This window comes from Conger conger, chromosome 5 (genome assembly GCF_963514075.1).
Source record: "Conger conger chromosome 5, fConCon1.1, whole genome shotgun sequence".
Taxonomy (NCBI): domain Eukaryota; kingdom Metazoa; phylum Chordata; class Actinopteri; order Anguilliformes; family Congridae; genus Conger; species Conger conger.
In genome coordinates this window covers 47862151-47879525 of record NC_083764.1, presented here as the reverse complement: position 1 = coordinate 47879525, position 17375 = coordinate 47862151, and the positions used below count along the sequence as shown (strand labels likewise).

General features: G+C 41.9%; 1 protein-coding gene across 1 annotated transcript; it reads left to right on the top strand.

Annotated features, from left to right (window-relative positions):
- Nucleotides 1-719: 719 nt before the first annotated feature.
- LOC133128574 (discoidin domain-containing receptor 2-like) lies at nt 720-17164 on the top strand. Its single transcript, XM_061242205.1, has 16 exons — nt 720-818; nt 6818-6920; nt 7234-7465; nt 8082-8229; nt 8785-8887; nt 10354-10534; nt 10785-11025; nt 11489-11554; nt 11660-11796; nt 12502-12715; nt 13223-13449; nt 13891-14018; nt 14179-14376; nt 14881-15115; nt 15627-15776; nt 15898-17164. The coding sequence occupies exons 1-16, from the start codon at nt 737-739 to the stop codon at nt 16027-16029; spliced, it is 2577 nt and encodes an 858-aa protein (XP_061098189.1). The 5' UTR covers nt 720-736; the 3' UTR covers nt 16030-17164.
- The last annotated feature ends 211 nt before the right edge of the window (nt 17165-17375 follow it).

Here is a 17375-nt window from a genome sequence, read left to right as displayed (position 1 = left end):
AAGTGGTAGGCATGGTGACCATTAACAAAATGAAGAACTTCCTGTAACTAAGGACAGTGTTATCAAGCCTTGCTTTGAAAGCAGGAACAAGCCTGTTTAAAACCAAATGGTACACTGTAGGAAATCAACAGCTGTTCAACTGTTGACTAATACCAGCCATCTCTATAGTCCTTTCCTTTCTTCTTAGAAGAAAATGTGTATGAAAGCACACGACCATAGCTCTTTTGGAATTGGACACAGCCTGCACGTGTATAGTGTGCATGTGTTCATGAGGGTCTGAACCAATGAATTCATAAAGCAGGCATCTACAGGCAGTTGTTTTCAGTGGGATATATAGTGCATTTAACATCCAATTGGCACTTACTCTCCTGTAGTACTGCGTGCACTTTTGGATGTAAAATAGCAGCGAGTTTACCAGAGAAGCGCAAATGCTTCAGCCTGGGTGTGGATGAAGGAACAGTATAACTCCAGACCCACAACAATACAAATGCATTCCAGTAACAACGGCATTTCCCAGCAATGGCTCTCTCACATTGAACTATGTGAAAGCCACTAAGCAATGAGGTTAGTATAATAAGTGTGCTCTCTATTGCATAAGATAATTGTTTCGCTTGTATTAAAGCTTCCAGTAAATGTTTTGTAAACATAGCCTTTGGGCAGGCTGTGTTACAGTACAATGCCTTAATCAGTTGGTGCTTTTATGGTAACAGGACTGAAGATTCTCTTTCCTCTGGAGATGGCAGCCCTGCAGAAAATCTGCTTCCTCCTGATGACCGTGCTCTTCCTCTCTGGAGCTGTGATGTCACAGGTCAATCCAAGTAAGTGAAGAAATGCCCCAGTTGAGCCCTTGTAGTGAAAATCAGCAAGAGAGATGTCAGCAAAAAGGCTTGCAGGTTTGCTTCAGTGATCGCTTAAGTTAAGGGAGCATCGCACAAACAAAATGAACGGCCATTTCAATAACTTGTACACTCTGTGCATGTCCATGAAAAATTTTTCACCAGCAAAATGGTTTCCCAAAGACATAGTTTCCCAGTCATGGTCTTTCCTCACACAATTCCTTTATACCTCATTGTAAAATCAAAAGTCCTGGATTTTGCAAAATATGCCAATCATTGAATTTTGCTTTAAGAATCGGTGCTCTTTTCACAAATAAGAATAAAAACTCTTGAAAAGGCATGACTATGTTTGCAGCCAAGGTTACTACTACCTTCTTAATACTACAGAGCATCAGGCTTTGCAGTCTTGCACCACAAGGTGCCAAAAATATCTATCATGGTGTTCTGAGTTTTAATTTGTTTCTTTAAAACATCCTAGCTAACTGTAGGCAAAAGTAAATTCTGTATTTTTTCTGATATTGCTACAAAGCTGGGAAATGTAACAAAATAAGAAAAGGGGGCAGAGCAGGCAATATATGAATTTAAGTGTTTTCAATTCACTGTTTTTAATCTTTTTTACAGCTCTGGCATGCCATTTTATAGCGTCTGTGAGGAGCATAATTTTAAACCATGGCTTGGAGATTAACGCATTTTAGTTATAGCCCTGGTCTAGCACCACAGTGAAATAAACCACAGCTTTTCTGAAGAAATTTTATGTCAAGTTTCATATGAAATGGGGACTATATTTAACCCGATAACAATCCTTACTTTTTAAGATATGGTGGCACACAAGTGGATGCACCCTCTTCTTCCATTTTATAGTTAGGCCATGAACATTTCATTAGCATGTCACCATGAAGAACTTGATTCATGCTGTACATCACAGACACACAACTACAAAGTAACACCTACTCATTTGAAATACTTGCACTTACCATTCAGAACTCGCATACATATACTTGGATGGTTCACAAAGACACGTACAGAGAGAGAGAGCCCTATGAAAAGGTTTCACAGTGGTTTGTGTTCCTTTAAGTATTGTATGAATATATGAAATGTCCACAGTGACACCTCATTCACATGTGTAAGCATTTCAGATGTATGCAAATGTGTGGAAGTTCAGAAAAGTGAAAGTGTTTCATGAAAGTGTGCAACTGTTTAATTGCTGTGTGTCCTTGGTGTTATTTCAGACCAGTTTGCTACTGCATACTAAGGAGAGCAAATCTACTAGCTCTTGTTTTGTACGGGCTTGCAGCGTTTTAAACTGCACACACTGTAATTACACTTTGAAAACAAGAGGTTTCCCTAACAGGAACCCTGTATTCAATCTGTGCTCCTTACATAAATATGCATTCAACTTCTAAAATTCACATTCATTTCAAATTCCCACATCTTCTCATCAAGTTAACAACTTGATTTTAGGGCAGACTTGGTTAGCTTTGTCAGTTAAATACAAAAACCTGTGGGGTGGTGTCACCTGAGCTCCATTACATACAGTGCATACTACATTTCATTGTAATGATTTGTGGAATGATTGTTGATGCCAGACAGGGTGGTTTGAGTATTTCAGAAATTGCTCATCTCCTGTGATTGTCACGCTCAGCCGTTTCTTGAGTTTGAAGAGAATAGTGCGAAAAACAAAAAATATCCAGTGAGCAGTCGATCTGCGGGCAGAAATATGTTCTTAATGAGAGACTTCACTCGGCGAAGCTGACAGGAAGGTGACAGTAACGCAAATAACCACTCATTACAACAGTAGTATGCAGAAGAGCATCTCTGAACACACAACATGTCAAACCTCTTAGTGGATAGGCTACAGCAGCAAAAGACCAATAAGTATAAAAAATAAGTCGAATAAATACCTAATAAAGTGCTCACTGAGTGCGTGTTCAATGTTGATTTGATTTTGTCATGACAGTTATGACCCCCTTGTAATTCCCACTGCAGTGTATTTTTGCATTTAAGTGAGGTTTAAGTTCATTAATATTGCATGTATGTTTCAATTCCTGCATCTGCATGCGTGTAGGCTACATCGCACGTCATTTCATTACAGGGCGGTCTTTTTAGTGAACCGCTTTTTCCAGCGACAGGAAAATATGCAAGGCTGGATTAGGCAGACACGCAGCTCTGCCTCCTACAAGCCAATTTTCTCTATATTGAAATCTCCAGTAGCTGTGCCAGTCTAAATGTTTCTGTTTCTTTTTTAAATTATCCAAATGCTACAAAGCACAGTGAGCGGAACCAAGACAAGGTGTCTGTTGAATCAACTAAAGTCATGGTTCAGGTTCAATGTGATCACTCTAGAACTTTTCTCTAGGGTCTTCAGCATACTCGCTCCTGGTTCTGATTTGCACTTTATTGTACAGCGCTCTGGATAAGAGCGTCTGCTAAATGACTGTAATGTAATGTAATGTAATGTAATGTAATGTAATGAATCCAGCACATTGAGTGGATGAACGGAGTAACTGACATCAGGTGTGATGGTTGGAGGCGTCAGTTAAACAGGAAATGCCACAGAACAAGTAATCCTTTCACAGACACGAGGCATGGGAAAAGCAGACATTGGAAAATGAAAAGGAGCGGGAGCTAGGGTTCTCGCCACTCTGTCTCTATGTGTATAGGTCTAAATAGTTGGAGCCCCTGCTTTAAAAAAAAAAAAAAAAAAATTTATTTTATTTTTAGATTGTTGACAGAATGCAAAATTGATAGTTGTTTTAATAAACCAGAAAGTCGTGCTGTGTTACTTCCAGGGAGAAAAATATGGAAGGAAAACATCTGGATGTATTTTTGCTCATGGGCTGTGCAGGAAGTGGTCAGAAGCGGCCATATTGGCTCTGCCGAATCATTTATTTTCTCACAGTCCGCAGTCTGTTAAACTCACAGTTTCCTTATCCCAGCTATCATGTGTGGCCAACATGTGATCCAGTACTATGTCGAACTACAGTTAACTGGATATACAGTTCAGTCTGTTCCTCAGGGTTCTATCCAGTGCATTGGATTTTAAATGAAACAATGATTATGAGGTAAAAGTGCTTAATTTGAACGTATTTACATCCATGCTGGGTGGTCCGTGTAGGAATTACATGCCTTTTTATACACAGTCCCACCATGTTAGGGGACCAAAAGTAATTGGAAGGTTGCCTTCTCAGCTGTTTCAGGTTCTGTTCTGTCAGGTGTGTTCAATCACAATCCATTTACACTAAAAAAAACAAAAAACAGTCAGATACTTAGGCCAATCAATAGCATTATCAAAATTACAGGAAAATTACTACAAAGAAAGAGAGCACTGGGCAGGCCAAGGAAGACCTCTACAGATTCTGGCCATAATGAAGAAAAACCCCCAAACACCTGAAAGATCAAAAACACTTTTCAGGAGGCAAACCCGATCTACAAAGGCTACACTGTGAGACACAAAGCACTAGTTAGCTGCAAAAATTGTATGGTCAGGTTAAAGTATGCTAAGTAGCAAGTGAAAAAGCCTGCAGAGTTCTGGAAAAAGGTCTTGTGGACAGATGAGACCAAGACCGACTTGTATCAGAGTGATGGCAAGAGCAAAGTCTGGAGGCAAAAAGGAACTGCACAAGAACCAAATCATCTCCCCTCATCTGTGAAACGTGGTGGGAGTGTTATAGTTTGGGTGTGTATGGCTGCATACTAACTTAACTTGCCTCCATTGATAACAGCAGCAGAATGAAATGTGAAGTGTACAGGCTGTAGAATGTGTTGTAGAATGTGTTGCTCTGTCCAGTGCTTCCTGTGTTATTTTAGAATATGTCTTATAACAACACATACCTTACATTATATTTATGTATTTGTTGAAATTATATGCTTTGTACGCTCTGTAGTATGTTTGACGCAGTTTAAAATACACTCCCTGGATTTTAGACTTATACAGGTTATTCCTATATTTCCAAAGGGATCACATGTCATGCCTCCTTACTGTCAGGTTCCTCTGATACACATAAACAGTGGAAACCACCCGTTACAGTTGTGACTGCACATACTGCTGAGCACAGCACGTCCGGTCTTCACATTAGAGTTGAACACAAACTGTATGAAGAATTTCTGTTCTGCACGACTGTTTTTTTGTCTATTACATATGAAACAGTACTGGTGCTTCTCACAGTCGTTACCCATATAAATTGAGAATGTGGCCACTGTTTATGTCAGTAAAAAGGAGTATGTGAGACAAGTGAAGGTGAGGTCGTTTAGGGACACGATCACTCTTTAAACAATTGAGGCAACAAAACTAGTGGACCTTATAACATTATGGGGGAGTGGTATTATTTTATGAATGTATGCTTTGAGATGTATGTCGATCATATGATTTAGTGGTGAAATTCCTGACTAGAACCACACCCTGTAGACCCTTGCCTGGACTGGAGAGGGGGCAGGGCTCTGCATAATAAGGGTCTAAACCACTAGCAGACCACACAGGAGTTTGTTATATTCTCCGACCAATATTTATTGCCGTCCATGTCTGGTAACTCAAGTGTTGTTTGGACTGGCAGTGAGAGTGAAACAGTGCCCCCTGGCCCTGTGTTAGAGAGCAAACCACATTCTGAGAACAGAAGAGAGAGCCATGCATCCCCCCAAAACCCCCTGTTAAAACTGTAAATAGTATGTTGTCCTCTCATATGAAGTGAGACAACCGTCCTTTAGCATTTACAAAGCTAGACTCTGTACTTATGTTCATGTCTTTGTACTGTATATTAAAAGATTTAAATGATCATTTTTATAATATGCACTCTCAATCCTTGTTTAAATTCCAAGTGCTAAGAGAAAGAATTGAATTAGGAACTGTAGAGAACTTGGTCCTGGAATAACCTTCAAAAAAAGCTCCACCTTCAGAGCTTCATTTAATTTAATGACTGAAATTAATGACTTAAGCTTTATGTGGCATTCTTCTTTGCTCCCCTCTTGGCCAGATCTCACCTTAAAAGAAAGAAATGTTTGTTTAAAAATCTCTCTTTGGACTTTTGAGTAGTTTATTGGGTAAGCAAGTCACGAAAGCCATTTTTCAACACATAAATTGTACAAAGTTGAATGTTTGCTGGATTTTAACCCCAACTTTGTGCTCCTGACCACTTATTTTATCATTTAGAAATTCCAACTGTATTCGTAATTCCACAACAACGTTCTCTGTAAATTCAGCAGGCCACAGGCGGACAGACACATGTAAACTCTTCTCCAAAGTGTGGCGTCTGTCCCCTATTCGTTTCACTCTGCAGTCTGCCAGCAGAGCTGCACAGTCATTGCATCTTAGGCAAACACTTCTTGAAGGTCAGAGAAGGTTGTTGGCATGTGATGCAGGCGATCCTACTAACTGAAACCATTCTTTCCTTTGTGACACGATCACTATGGGTAATTATGTACCCCCCTGCAGGGCTGCTGGGCACATTCGACTCAGGCATAATCAGGTTTCCCGGCAGAAAAAGAAATCGCTCAAGCTTGGTTTGAAACAGCTGGTAGGTTGACCAGTTCAGACCAGCTCCCAGCTCAACATGGTTTTGCAGGTTGACCAGTTCTGACTAGCTCCCGGCTAGACATGGTTTGACATGCTCAAGCTATGTTTTGTAACAGCTGGTAGCTGGTTGACCTGTTACCAGCTCAGGCAAACTACCAGCACTAGCTGGTTGACCAGCTCATACCCAGGTAGACCAACTTTATGACCAGTTTGGCCTTGCTGGTTGACCAGCTCATACCCAGCTAGACCGGCTTATGACCAGCTTGACCAGCTCAGTTTTCAAGCTGGACAAGCTGGCATTGTTGGATTTTACAGCAGGGTTCAGTACCACACTGTGGGACCACCCTTGCATTGGAACCTTGTGTCTGCCACAAGGAGCCTCATCAGAGAGATTTGAGAAGGAGAATCTTATCCCTTAAAATTGTTACCTTTTCCATCACACTTCAGTTTGATCTGATGATGTGTGATGTTACAGGTGTGTGTCGCTTCCCCCTGGGAATGACCGGCGGTCAGATTGAGGATGAGGACATCTACGCTTCCAGTCACTGGTCAGAGTCTACAGCCGGGAGATACGGCAGGTACATTCACCCAAGAAACCTGGACCATGTTATCTACTACAAGGAGCCCACCAGGAATGGTCATTTACCATTATATTTACATTTACATTAAGGGCCTTGCTCAAGGGCCCAACGGCTGTGCAGATGTTATTGTGGCTACACCGGGGATCGAACCACCGACCTTGCGGGTCCCAGTCATGTACCTTAACCACTAAGCTTCGCCATACTATTTACCATGAATGGACTTCACATTGCCCTCTCATCTGAATGCCGAAGCAATCACATACCACCCCCTCTTACCCCACCGTACCCCCTCTTCCCGCCCCCTCTCCAGGCTGGAGTCAGAAGACGGGGACGGCGCGTGGTGTCCAGATTCGTCGGTGGAGCCCGATAGCATCAAGGAGTTCCTGCAGGTGGACCTGCGCTCCCTGCACTTCATCACGCTGGTGGGCACGCAGGGCCGGCATGCCGGGGGCATCGGCAATGAGTTTGCCCAGATGTACAAGATCAAGTACAGCCGCGATGGGAATCGCTGGGTCTCCTGGAGAAACCGCTACAGCAGGCAGGTGAGTGGGAGTCATGCCTAACACCCTGGCCCTGGCTTGATGAAAGGATATGTATGGCTGCCTGGTAACAGCCTTGACCTGGAGTGTGAATGTTACTTCCAATTATATTTGTTTTCTCTGTGATTTCATGTTTTTCATAAAACAAGCTCGTAAGAATAAGCCAATAATGGTAAATAATCCTGCCTGGCACTATTTGGTGGATACCTATAAGTAGATAGGCTACAGCAGAAGACTTAATACGTCTAAAACATAAGTCTAATAAATACCTAATAAAGTGCTCACTGAGTGTATATTGGAAGTAATGTTTGGAAAGCTTCTGATTATTAATTATTTGGTCTTATTTGGGTTGTCAAGCAGGTACTAATATACTGTTAATACCTGGTTGTTATGGCTGTTATGGCATTGTTATGTGGTGATGATTCACTTAATTAAAAATGTAAGCAATGGGTTTATTCCAGGTGAAGTCATGGTAACATAATAACAAACAAATAATTAAATTAATTTCCATTCATTAAACTAGAGCACTTTCACAATCCCAATAGTTCCGATCAAGGTCTTTTAGCAGGTGCTATTGATTTATTGCTGAAAGGTTAGTGATTGACGTCCCTCCCCACAGGTTATTGAGGGAAATAAGAATGCCTATGACATCGTACTGAAAGACCTGGAGCCACCCATCATCGCCCGGTATGTGCGCTTTATGCCCGTCACGGACCACTCATCCAACGTGTGCATGAGGGTGGAGCTCTACGGCTGTGAGTGGCTAGGTAAGATGTCTCACTGTGTCTCCCGAGACCCTAGGAAGCAGCTTCAAAAACCATCCATTTGATCTGTGAGGGGGCCTTGAGGAAACATCTAAGCCAGACTCCTTGGGTGGCACATCCAGCTAAAGCTGGTCCTTGTCACAGAGCCCGGTTCTGAATCCCAACTGTGTCCGTGCCAACTGGGTCCTACTGAACTGTGTTTCTCAACTCCAGTCCTCAGGACCTACTTGCCTACTTGCTCACACACCTGATTTACGGACTGAAACAATAAAACACAAAAAATGCCCTTGATTAGTTAAATCAGGTTTGTGAGGTCCTGGTTACAATAAAAAATAAAAAATAAACCTTCTGGCAAGTGGGTCCCAGGGGCTGGAGTAAGAAACACGGCTATAGAGTAAAGAATTGGCTGTAGTGAACAGAACATTTCCAACCAAATGTGACAAAACCAAAGATTAAGATGGTAGAAGGTTATCCCATGAGCCTAAATCAGCAACAGCAGTATGCTGACTTAAATATGCTTGATGTGCCTACATCTCACAGTTCTTCTGTTTTCCTCAGATGGCCTGGTGTCTTACAATGCTCCAGCAGGGCAGCATCTGACTCTTCATGACCTGCGTGTTCACCTGAACGATTCGGTGTACGACGGGGCCGTGGGCTACAGGTACATCACACCTCTTCACCTCAAGCTACACCTTCATACATGTAGGCTGTGGGGAGATTTTATTGTTGAACAAGATTTCCACACTGGAAGATTTTTGGTTTCCGAAAGGGATTCCAGAGAGAAAAACTGCATGGGAGCCAATGGTAGATGGAGAGTTTTAAGGATGTATCATAGCTCCCACCAAAGGCAAACAAAAGCATAGAATCAAGTCTCTGGTATCAAGATACTGAAAGATTTAATATACCTGCACTAAGGAAGTGATTGAATATACCTATATAAGTGCCTGAACATTCGGTCCCCTAAAATAGGGGGACTATGTATAAAAAGTGAATAATTACGGATCACCCCATATTGATGTGAATACCTTTAAATTAAAGGTGACAGTCTACACTTCAAGCTCATATTCATTGTTTCATTTCAAATCCAGTACAGAGCCAAAAGAACAAAAATTGTACCACTGTCCAAATACTTACAAACCTCATAGTACCAATAATCTGTATGTAATAGAATGTAGTTCAGTGCATTGGACACGTTTTTCAGATACAGTTCAAAAATAAAAAAGGCCCATGCCAGAAGCGTCCTGAGGAATTTTTAGAATAACAAATGCAAGTAGACAAGCAGGTTATAGGACAAAAGTGAACACAGACACAGGTTGGCAGTATATCATAGTACTGACCTTTAAGAATAATGTACTTGGAAAGGAGTGGATTGTTTATAATTATATGATATAATTTTTATAAATATAAAATATAATATAAGATTAAGTTTTTAAGATAAATATGTCAGAGTTTGCTTGATATGGGTGATAGGAAGACAGACACAAGCCGCTGAAGTTTTCATACACCCCCGTCATAATTCTGCTCAACACATGACAATAACAACATTGTGCTCATAACAATATTTTTTAGCTTCATGCACAAGCTCTGAGAATACCATGTACTTTAAAACCAAACTGAAGATCAAAATACCAAGTTCAGGAGAAGGTGAACAGGAAGTTTGCTATGGCTACAAAATCAGTGCCAAACGATGATCTGCCAAAGAGAGCACTGCCATCTAGTGGTCTCTGAACATCCTGACAGCAAAAACATTTTTCAAATAACAAATTATTATCCAGTTTCAAGTTTATGATCATCTGTCTACCCATGTCATCTGTCCTTGGTCTATGGCTGTATAGGATAAAAATTATTAATTTTATTTACAGTTATTACCTCACATACTAATGTGTTATATTTCCCCTGAACCAAGTATTCTCAAAATTGATCTTTTTTTGAAAGTATTATAAAATTTCACAGTTTACTTTTACCTAATTAAAGGTTTAATTTACTATTCTATTATCCCTCTGAGTGAACTGAGTCAGTAGTCCATTTCTCACAGCCCTTGCCTCGTGCTGTACAGGAACTGTTACATCAAGAGCACATTCGGTTCTGGTCTGCTCGACCTTGTATTTAACACAGTTTATAACACAGCAGGATGACAGAGGGCCTGGGTCAGCTTACGGATGGCATGAGTGGCCTGGATGACTTCACCCACAGCCACGTTTACAACGTCTGGCCTGGTTACGACTATGTAGGCTGGAACAACGAGAGCTTCCAGCACGTGGAGCTTGTGTTTGAGTTTGACCGAGTCCGCAACTTCACCACCATGAAGGTACGCTGGGGTTTTATAATGAGTTTTATTTGTGTCAGTAACATGCCAGTACTATGTATGTGTGTAGGAAATTAATGCTACAGCACTGATATTCACTTTTTCCCCAATGGAACTCTTGCTTCAAAATGAATGATTGTTTTATTCCAATGACATAATGGTTGCACTTGGACATTGTTTTTCTCAGAGTGAAAATTGTTGATTTCAAATGAGTTCATTGCTTGTTTCTATAAAATGTGATGCTGCTACACAGGTGCACTGCAACAACATGTTCACGAAGAGGGTGAAGACATTCCGGCAGGTGGACTGCTACTTCCGCTCGATGTCGGACTGGGAGCCCGACCCCGTGTCCTTCAGCCCGGTGATGGACAACGTCAACCCAAGTGCGCGCTTCATCACCGTCCCCCTCCACAACCGCATGGCCAGTGCCATCAAGTGCCAGTACTTTTTTGCTGATGTCTGGATGATGTTCAGCGAGATCACCTTCCAGTCAGGTCTGAGAACTCTTCACAGTAACACGGTTACCTTATGTTGCCCATTACAAAAAGTCACTGCAGAAATCATTCTGACAAGGTAGTTGACTATGTTAACATTGAACCTGATTCTGATGTTGCACTAGCAAAAGAATAGTGCTAAACATAATTTTCTGTAGTTAGCTGCACTTATGTACTTTGAACGCACTTTTGTTTTTAAATTATACTAGATAAATGTGCATAATGCCATGAGTAGTATTGCTGGTGTGAATCTGGCATATGTTATTACCTCACAAGGAACATATATTTTTTTACATTTTGTCTGGCTTTGTCTTGGATCCTCAGTGGTCTCCATTTTGGCTCCATTTTGGAAACCCTTGATGTAGAGTACAAGAGCCTGTGTATCCATGGTCTTGTGGACACCTTTGGTATTGCTTCACCTTTACCTGTTCTCTTACATGTCCCTTACCTGTGACTCTTTCAGACACTGCAATGTACAACACCACTCTGGTACCACGAAAAGCTGGGCTTCCCAGCAGCACCCAACCAGGTTTGTTCATTACCTCATTTAACTCCATTGTGTACTTTCAGATGAGGGTGGATGCTTCCTCCAAACACCTCCAAGCAACTTTCTTTCTGTTATCTTCTTCTTCAGGGGATGACCCCACCCACAAAGTGGACGATAGTAATACCCGGATTCTTATTGGCTGCTTGGTGGCCATTATTGCCATCCTCATGGCCATAATAGTCATCATGTTGTGGCGGCAGGTCTGGCAAAAGATGCTTGAAAAGGTGAGGATTTGTACTTACAAGGGTATATGTGTTGTAGAGCTGATTGGCTGGAGCAGATGGTCTGTGGTAACAGTTTCTTCACTGCACTATGTGGATTAAATAGATTCAGTGAATATTGGCTTTACAAATGTAAACTTTCAATCCTGCTCCATGGATTGCTTACACACTAAACAGATGGTCAACTACATATTCTTGTTCATGTTATTTCTCCGGCATTGTTGAAACTCTGCTGGGTTGCTATGAAGAATAATGAATAGGGTATGATGAAAGACAGAAAAAGCATAGCTAGCAGCACCAGAATGTCTTGTTACTGACTAGAACCTTCTAGAATAAGCTAGTACAGATGATGGATGGAATGCAAGTAATTACTATCGGTTTTGTAGATTATGTCTTAATCGTGCCTTCATTTGCTCAGGTTTTACTTCTATTTGGTGTGAAAGATCAGTGCATTGTACATTATATTATTGGCATTTGGCAGACGCTCTTATCCAGAGACAATCCTCCCCTGGAGCAATGCAGGGTTAAGGGCATTGCTCAAGAGCCCAACGGCTGTGCGGATCTTATTGTGGCTACACCGGGATTAGAACCACCGACCTTACATGTCCCAGTAATTTACCTTAACCACAACACTACAGGCCGCCCCATTGTATATAGGTGGCCGACTGCTCACATACTGTATCTGTTCACGCCCCAACCTTTCCCCAGGCCTCTCGGCGTATGTTGGACGACGAGCTCACCACCAGCCTGTCCATACAGAGCGACACGTTCATCTACAACCATCAGAGCCCCTCCACGTCCCCCAGTGAGCAGGAGTCCAGCTCCACCTACGAGAGGATCTTCCCCCTGGGGCCCGACTACCAGGAGCCATCCCGCCTCATCCGGAAACTCCCCGAGCTCTCCCAGTCCATGGAGGAAGCAGGTGAGTGGGCTGCGAGACAGGCTCAGACACCATCTAATTCAGAGAGGTTCAATTAGAGCAGACCTCCAGTATAGGCCAGTCTGTCTGGAACAAGTGTGACAGGGGGTCTACTGTGGGTTTCACAGCACAGCTATTTTTGTCCACATGTCACAATGACACATATGATTGGCGCAAGGTCTGAGGGAGTCAGACAGTATCCTCATTTAGCGAGGTTGGAAAGGCCTGGATTCAAACAGTTTTAACTCCAAACCAATATGCATCACAGCACTTTCGTGACAACTTTGGATGTCTGGGTTTCTTTTAATAACACATTTATTTACTTGTTAATGTTTGGACTAAACCCTAATAACTATAGTTTGACTAAACACTAATGATTTATTTTTAATCAAGAACTAATACGAGTACAACTGTCTAGTCTGTATATATTCATAATGTATGCTATATATGTTTAATGCTGTTTTTGCCTGTGTGTGCATCTCTGTTTATGTTTGATGTGTGGCATTGTAGCAGGGGCCAGTGGGGTGTCTAAAACAGCTCAAGCCAGCGGTCAGGACGGCGTCCCTCACTACGCTGAGGCAGACGTTGTGAATCTACAGGGGGTGACGGGCAGCAATACTTACTCCGTCCCCGCCCTGACCATGGACCTGCTGTCCGGTAAAGACGTCGCCATGGGAGAGTTCCCACGGAAACTGCTCACCTTCAAGGAGAAGCTGGGGGAGGGCCAGTTTGGAGAGGTCAGTGGCCAAGTCACTCTTGACCCCTGTAACCCTAGATATGGAGGAATGAATGGAAAAAGGGCAGATGACTTATGTATTCATCACATAAGACACACCGGGGGTAGTTGTCTAAAAACCCAGTGACTTGTAAGTGACTTGTTGGCAGGGTTCAACTTTCCCAGAGGCCTATTACCATCAACCCCTTCAGGCCATTTTGCCTGCTCCAAGTTCCAAAAAACTAAAACTAGTGTGAGATAATCTTCCCACAATAAATTGGGAGTTGAAATATTCTCTCTCAAGTACAATCTGCTTCAGACAATATTGTTCCAAAACCTTGTGACACCTTGTGATCAAAGGTCCAGCTCGCCACACTTTTTAATATAAGCGTGCTTAGGTATTATTAAGCAACATAATGACTGGGTTATTTTTCTGAATAATGCTTTTGTTGTGTTACTGCAGGTGCACCTGTGTGAGGCTGAGGGGATGCAGGACTTCATGGACAAAGACTTCTCCTTCGACATCAGCGAGGACCAGCCCATCCTTGTGGCCGTGAAGATGCTGAGAGAAGACGCCAACAAGAGTGCAAGGTGAAGGAGCTATCGAGCGGTACTGACAGACTCAACCAAGCAGCCGTCCAGACTTACGTTTCATAACATACACTGGGCATTACGGTTCTCATAAGCATTATTGTTCAACCTGTGTACACTTCTTCATCATCTTCTTCCTCTCCTCCCCCACCATCCGCAGGAACGATTTCCTGAAGGAGATAAAGATCATGTCTCGGCTGAAGGACCCCAACATCATCCGTCTGCTGGCGGTGTGCATGAACAGCGACCCGCTCTGCATGATAACGGAATACATGGAAAATGGCGACCTCAACCAGTTCCTGTCCCGGCACGGGCCAGGTGAGCAGGCAGCCCTGCCTGGTGACACACCCACCGTCAGGTAATCCGCTAACTCCTGAATGATAACTCCTCCTTGACTGACATTTACTCATTCAGATTTAAAACTGTACTGGCAAGAGTTGATGAGAGTGACACTATGCAGGCTTTTCTTGATCCTGGATGCTACATTTTGAGCTGCAGTTTTACATATTTTTTGATACTGATATTTCATAGTTTAAAAACCTTGCTAATACAAAGAAGAAATAAAAATGTGTTTTGCTAATATGAATATGTTTTATCATATGAGAAATACGATGGAACAGATCAAGAAAATGAGCGTTCACTCATATCTGCATGCATATAGGAACGGATGTGATATAGCTATGGCACCATGTGGTTGATCACATGTGATTTTGTATATTACAGGGATGCTCACATATGAAATTAAAACATGATAAAATTGGTTTAAACATATTATTTCTCCCTGTTTTGTGTGTGTGTATGTGTGTCTGTGCGCATGCATGTGTTCGTCTGTCTGTGTGCACGTGTGTTTCCTGTGATCCAGCTACAGTAACCTGAAGCACATGGCTACACAAATTGCCTCCGGAATGAAGTACCTGTCCTCTCTCAAATTTGTACACCGCGACCTGGCCACACGCAACTGCCTGGTGGGGCAGAACTACACCATCAAGATCGCCGATTTCGGCATGAGCCGCAACCTGTACAGCAGTGACTACTATCGCATCCAGGGCCGAGCCGTCCTGCCCATACGCTGGATGTCCTGGGAAAGCATCCTACTGGTGAGGACCCCAGAGGCCCCGTCCCCAAACCACCCTCAGCACCACCACCAGCGAGCATCCAGGGTGCAGGTGTTCCAGAACATAGTCACTGTCGAAACACCATCTTCACCAACCTTGTTATGTGCTATGTCGCTTATAGTGCTATGTTGCTATGTTACTTAATGCTGTTATTTAATTCCCAGAGAAGAGGCAATGATGGAAAGTAGATCAACAAAACATGCTTCTGGACCAACTAACATATTTGTAGATTCTGGTTAGTTATATTTTTGCCCTCAACAGCACCCTGTGGGTGGATGTTCATGTCAAAATTATATACAATGTTCTCAATAATAGTTGACGCATTTAAGTTCCCACTGACATTCATTCATACGAATCAGATTGAACTACATCGTTACTACATGGTTATATATTTTGGTTTACCTGATAGTGAATTACCTGGTTATGGCAGGTTGTAATGTCCAGCTCTATGACTGAATGGTGATATCAGGGGTCTGTTGGCTGTGTGTCATAGGGAAAGTTCACCACAGCCAGTGACGTGTGGGCGTTTGGTGTGACTCTGTGGGAGACCCTGACCTTCTGCAAGGAACAGCCTTATTCTCAGCTCTCCGATGAGCAGGTCATTGAGAACACAGGGGAGTTCTTCCGCGACCAGAGCCGGCAGGTATGCAGAAAATTGATTCTGTAAAATAGGATTCCTTGGAAAATGATTCCCGGTTCTGAGGTTGTACTGGCTACAGTGACTAATTGCAGTAATCCAACCTGTGTGTTTTGTGCCCTCCCAGATCTACCTGCCGCAGCCGGACATTTGTCCTGACTCTGCGTACAGTCTGATGCTGAGCTGCTGGAGCCGCAGTGTCAAGGAGCGGCCATCCTTCCAGGAGATCCACCGCACCCTACTGGAGTGCCTCATATAGAAACCCAGTGTATCTACTCGACATAGGCCTATATAAATATACACACACACACACACACACACACATAAAAACACACACTCAAACAAGCATACAAACACACACTCACACTAACTTACAAACACACATTCACATACATGCTCATAGGTGTACACATGAGCAAACACATGCATGCACATAACCACACACACATATATATGCATGCACACACACACACACATGCACATGCACACACACATACATACAAATACACACTCACATACATGCACATAGGTATACACATGGGCAAACACAAATACTCACATACACACACAAAAATATGTATACACATACATACAATACACATACTTACTTTTCTACCATGCCATCTCTTATGATATAAAGATTTTTTTTTTTTTTTTAGAGTAGTATGACGACACTGTACATATTGTTTATTAAGCTTGTTACATTTCTGTATACATTTTTTTGTAGAAAATTTTGTAGAAACTATACTTGGAGGAAGTGTAAGATAATAGCCATGGAATGTGTTGTTTCTTTTTGTTCTCAGTCTTTATTTTGAGAATTGCTTGAATGTAAGATGATGTAATTTAACCAAAGATAAACAAATAGAACAAATGTAAATAAGCCAAGGTAAGATCAGTAATTGCTGAAATATGAACTATCACAGTTTTGGTGTCACAGGGCTCCTTTTTGTGCTCATCCCTTCTTGTACCTGTTGGGATGTAGATCTTGATAATTTAAGTTGTCATATCAAAATATAGTTTAAATATACAGTATGTATTGTATGTTTTTTTTTTGTTTGTTTTTTTTGCATTTTTCTGGATAATTATGTTGTTATATTTTTGGTTAAACATTCACCCTAATTGGATGGCCTTAATTTGCAATTTGCAATTGTAGTGATCAAATTTCTATATTGTACAGTAGTAGAATGTTGTTTGGGCCAGGGGGGAAAGATTACACAGAAACTGGACAGTGAAGATGCACTACGGGTTTTGCTGGAAACTGAAATCTATGGTTGGTTGTATAGCATGTGAAATAGATTGTTTACAGAAAGAGAGGGGGTTTTCTCCCTTTGAATTTGAATATCAGATCTCATAAGTAAATATGTTGGAAGATGAAGAAGTTTGATTCAAGATAACTCAAAGCTCTCCAGTGTCGTGTTTTATTTATTTGTCTTCTTGGGGGTGTAATAAGCATATAGGCTACAATACCAAAACACGCAGGCACAATAATGCAGTTCTGGAGCTTTACTGCTTTGATGCTTTATTGATACTCAGTTTTGTTGCATCATACATTTCTGGTTTGAGTATCAATGCTTTTGTAATCTGATAAACATGCTGACTTTTAGC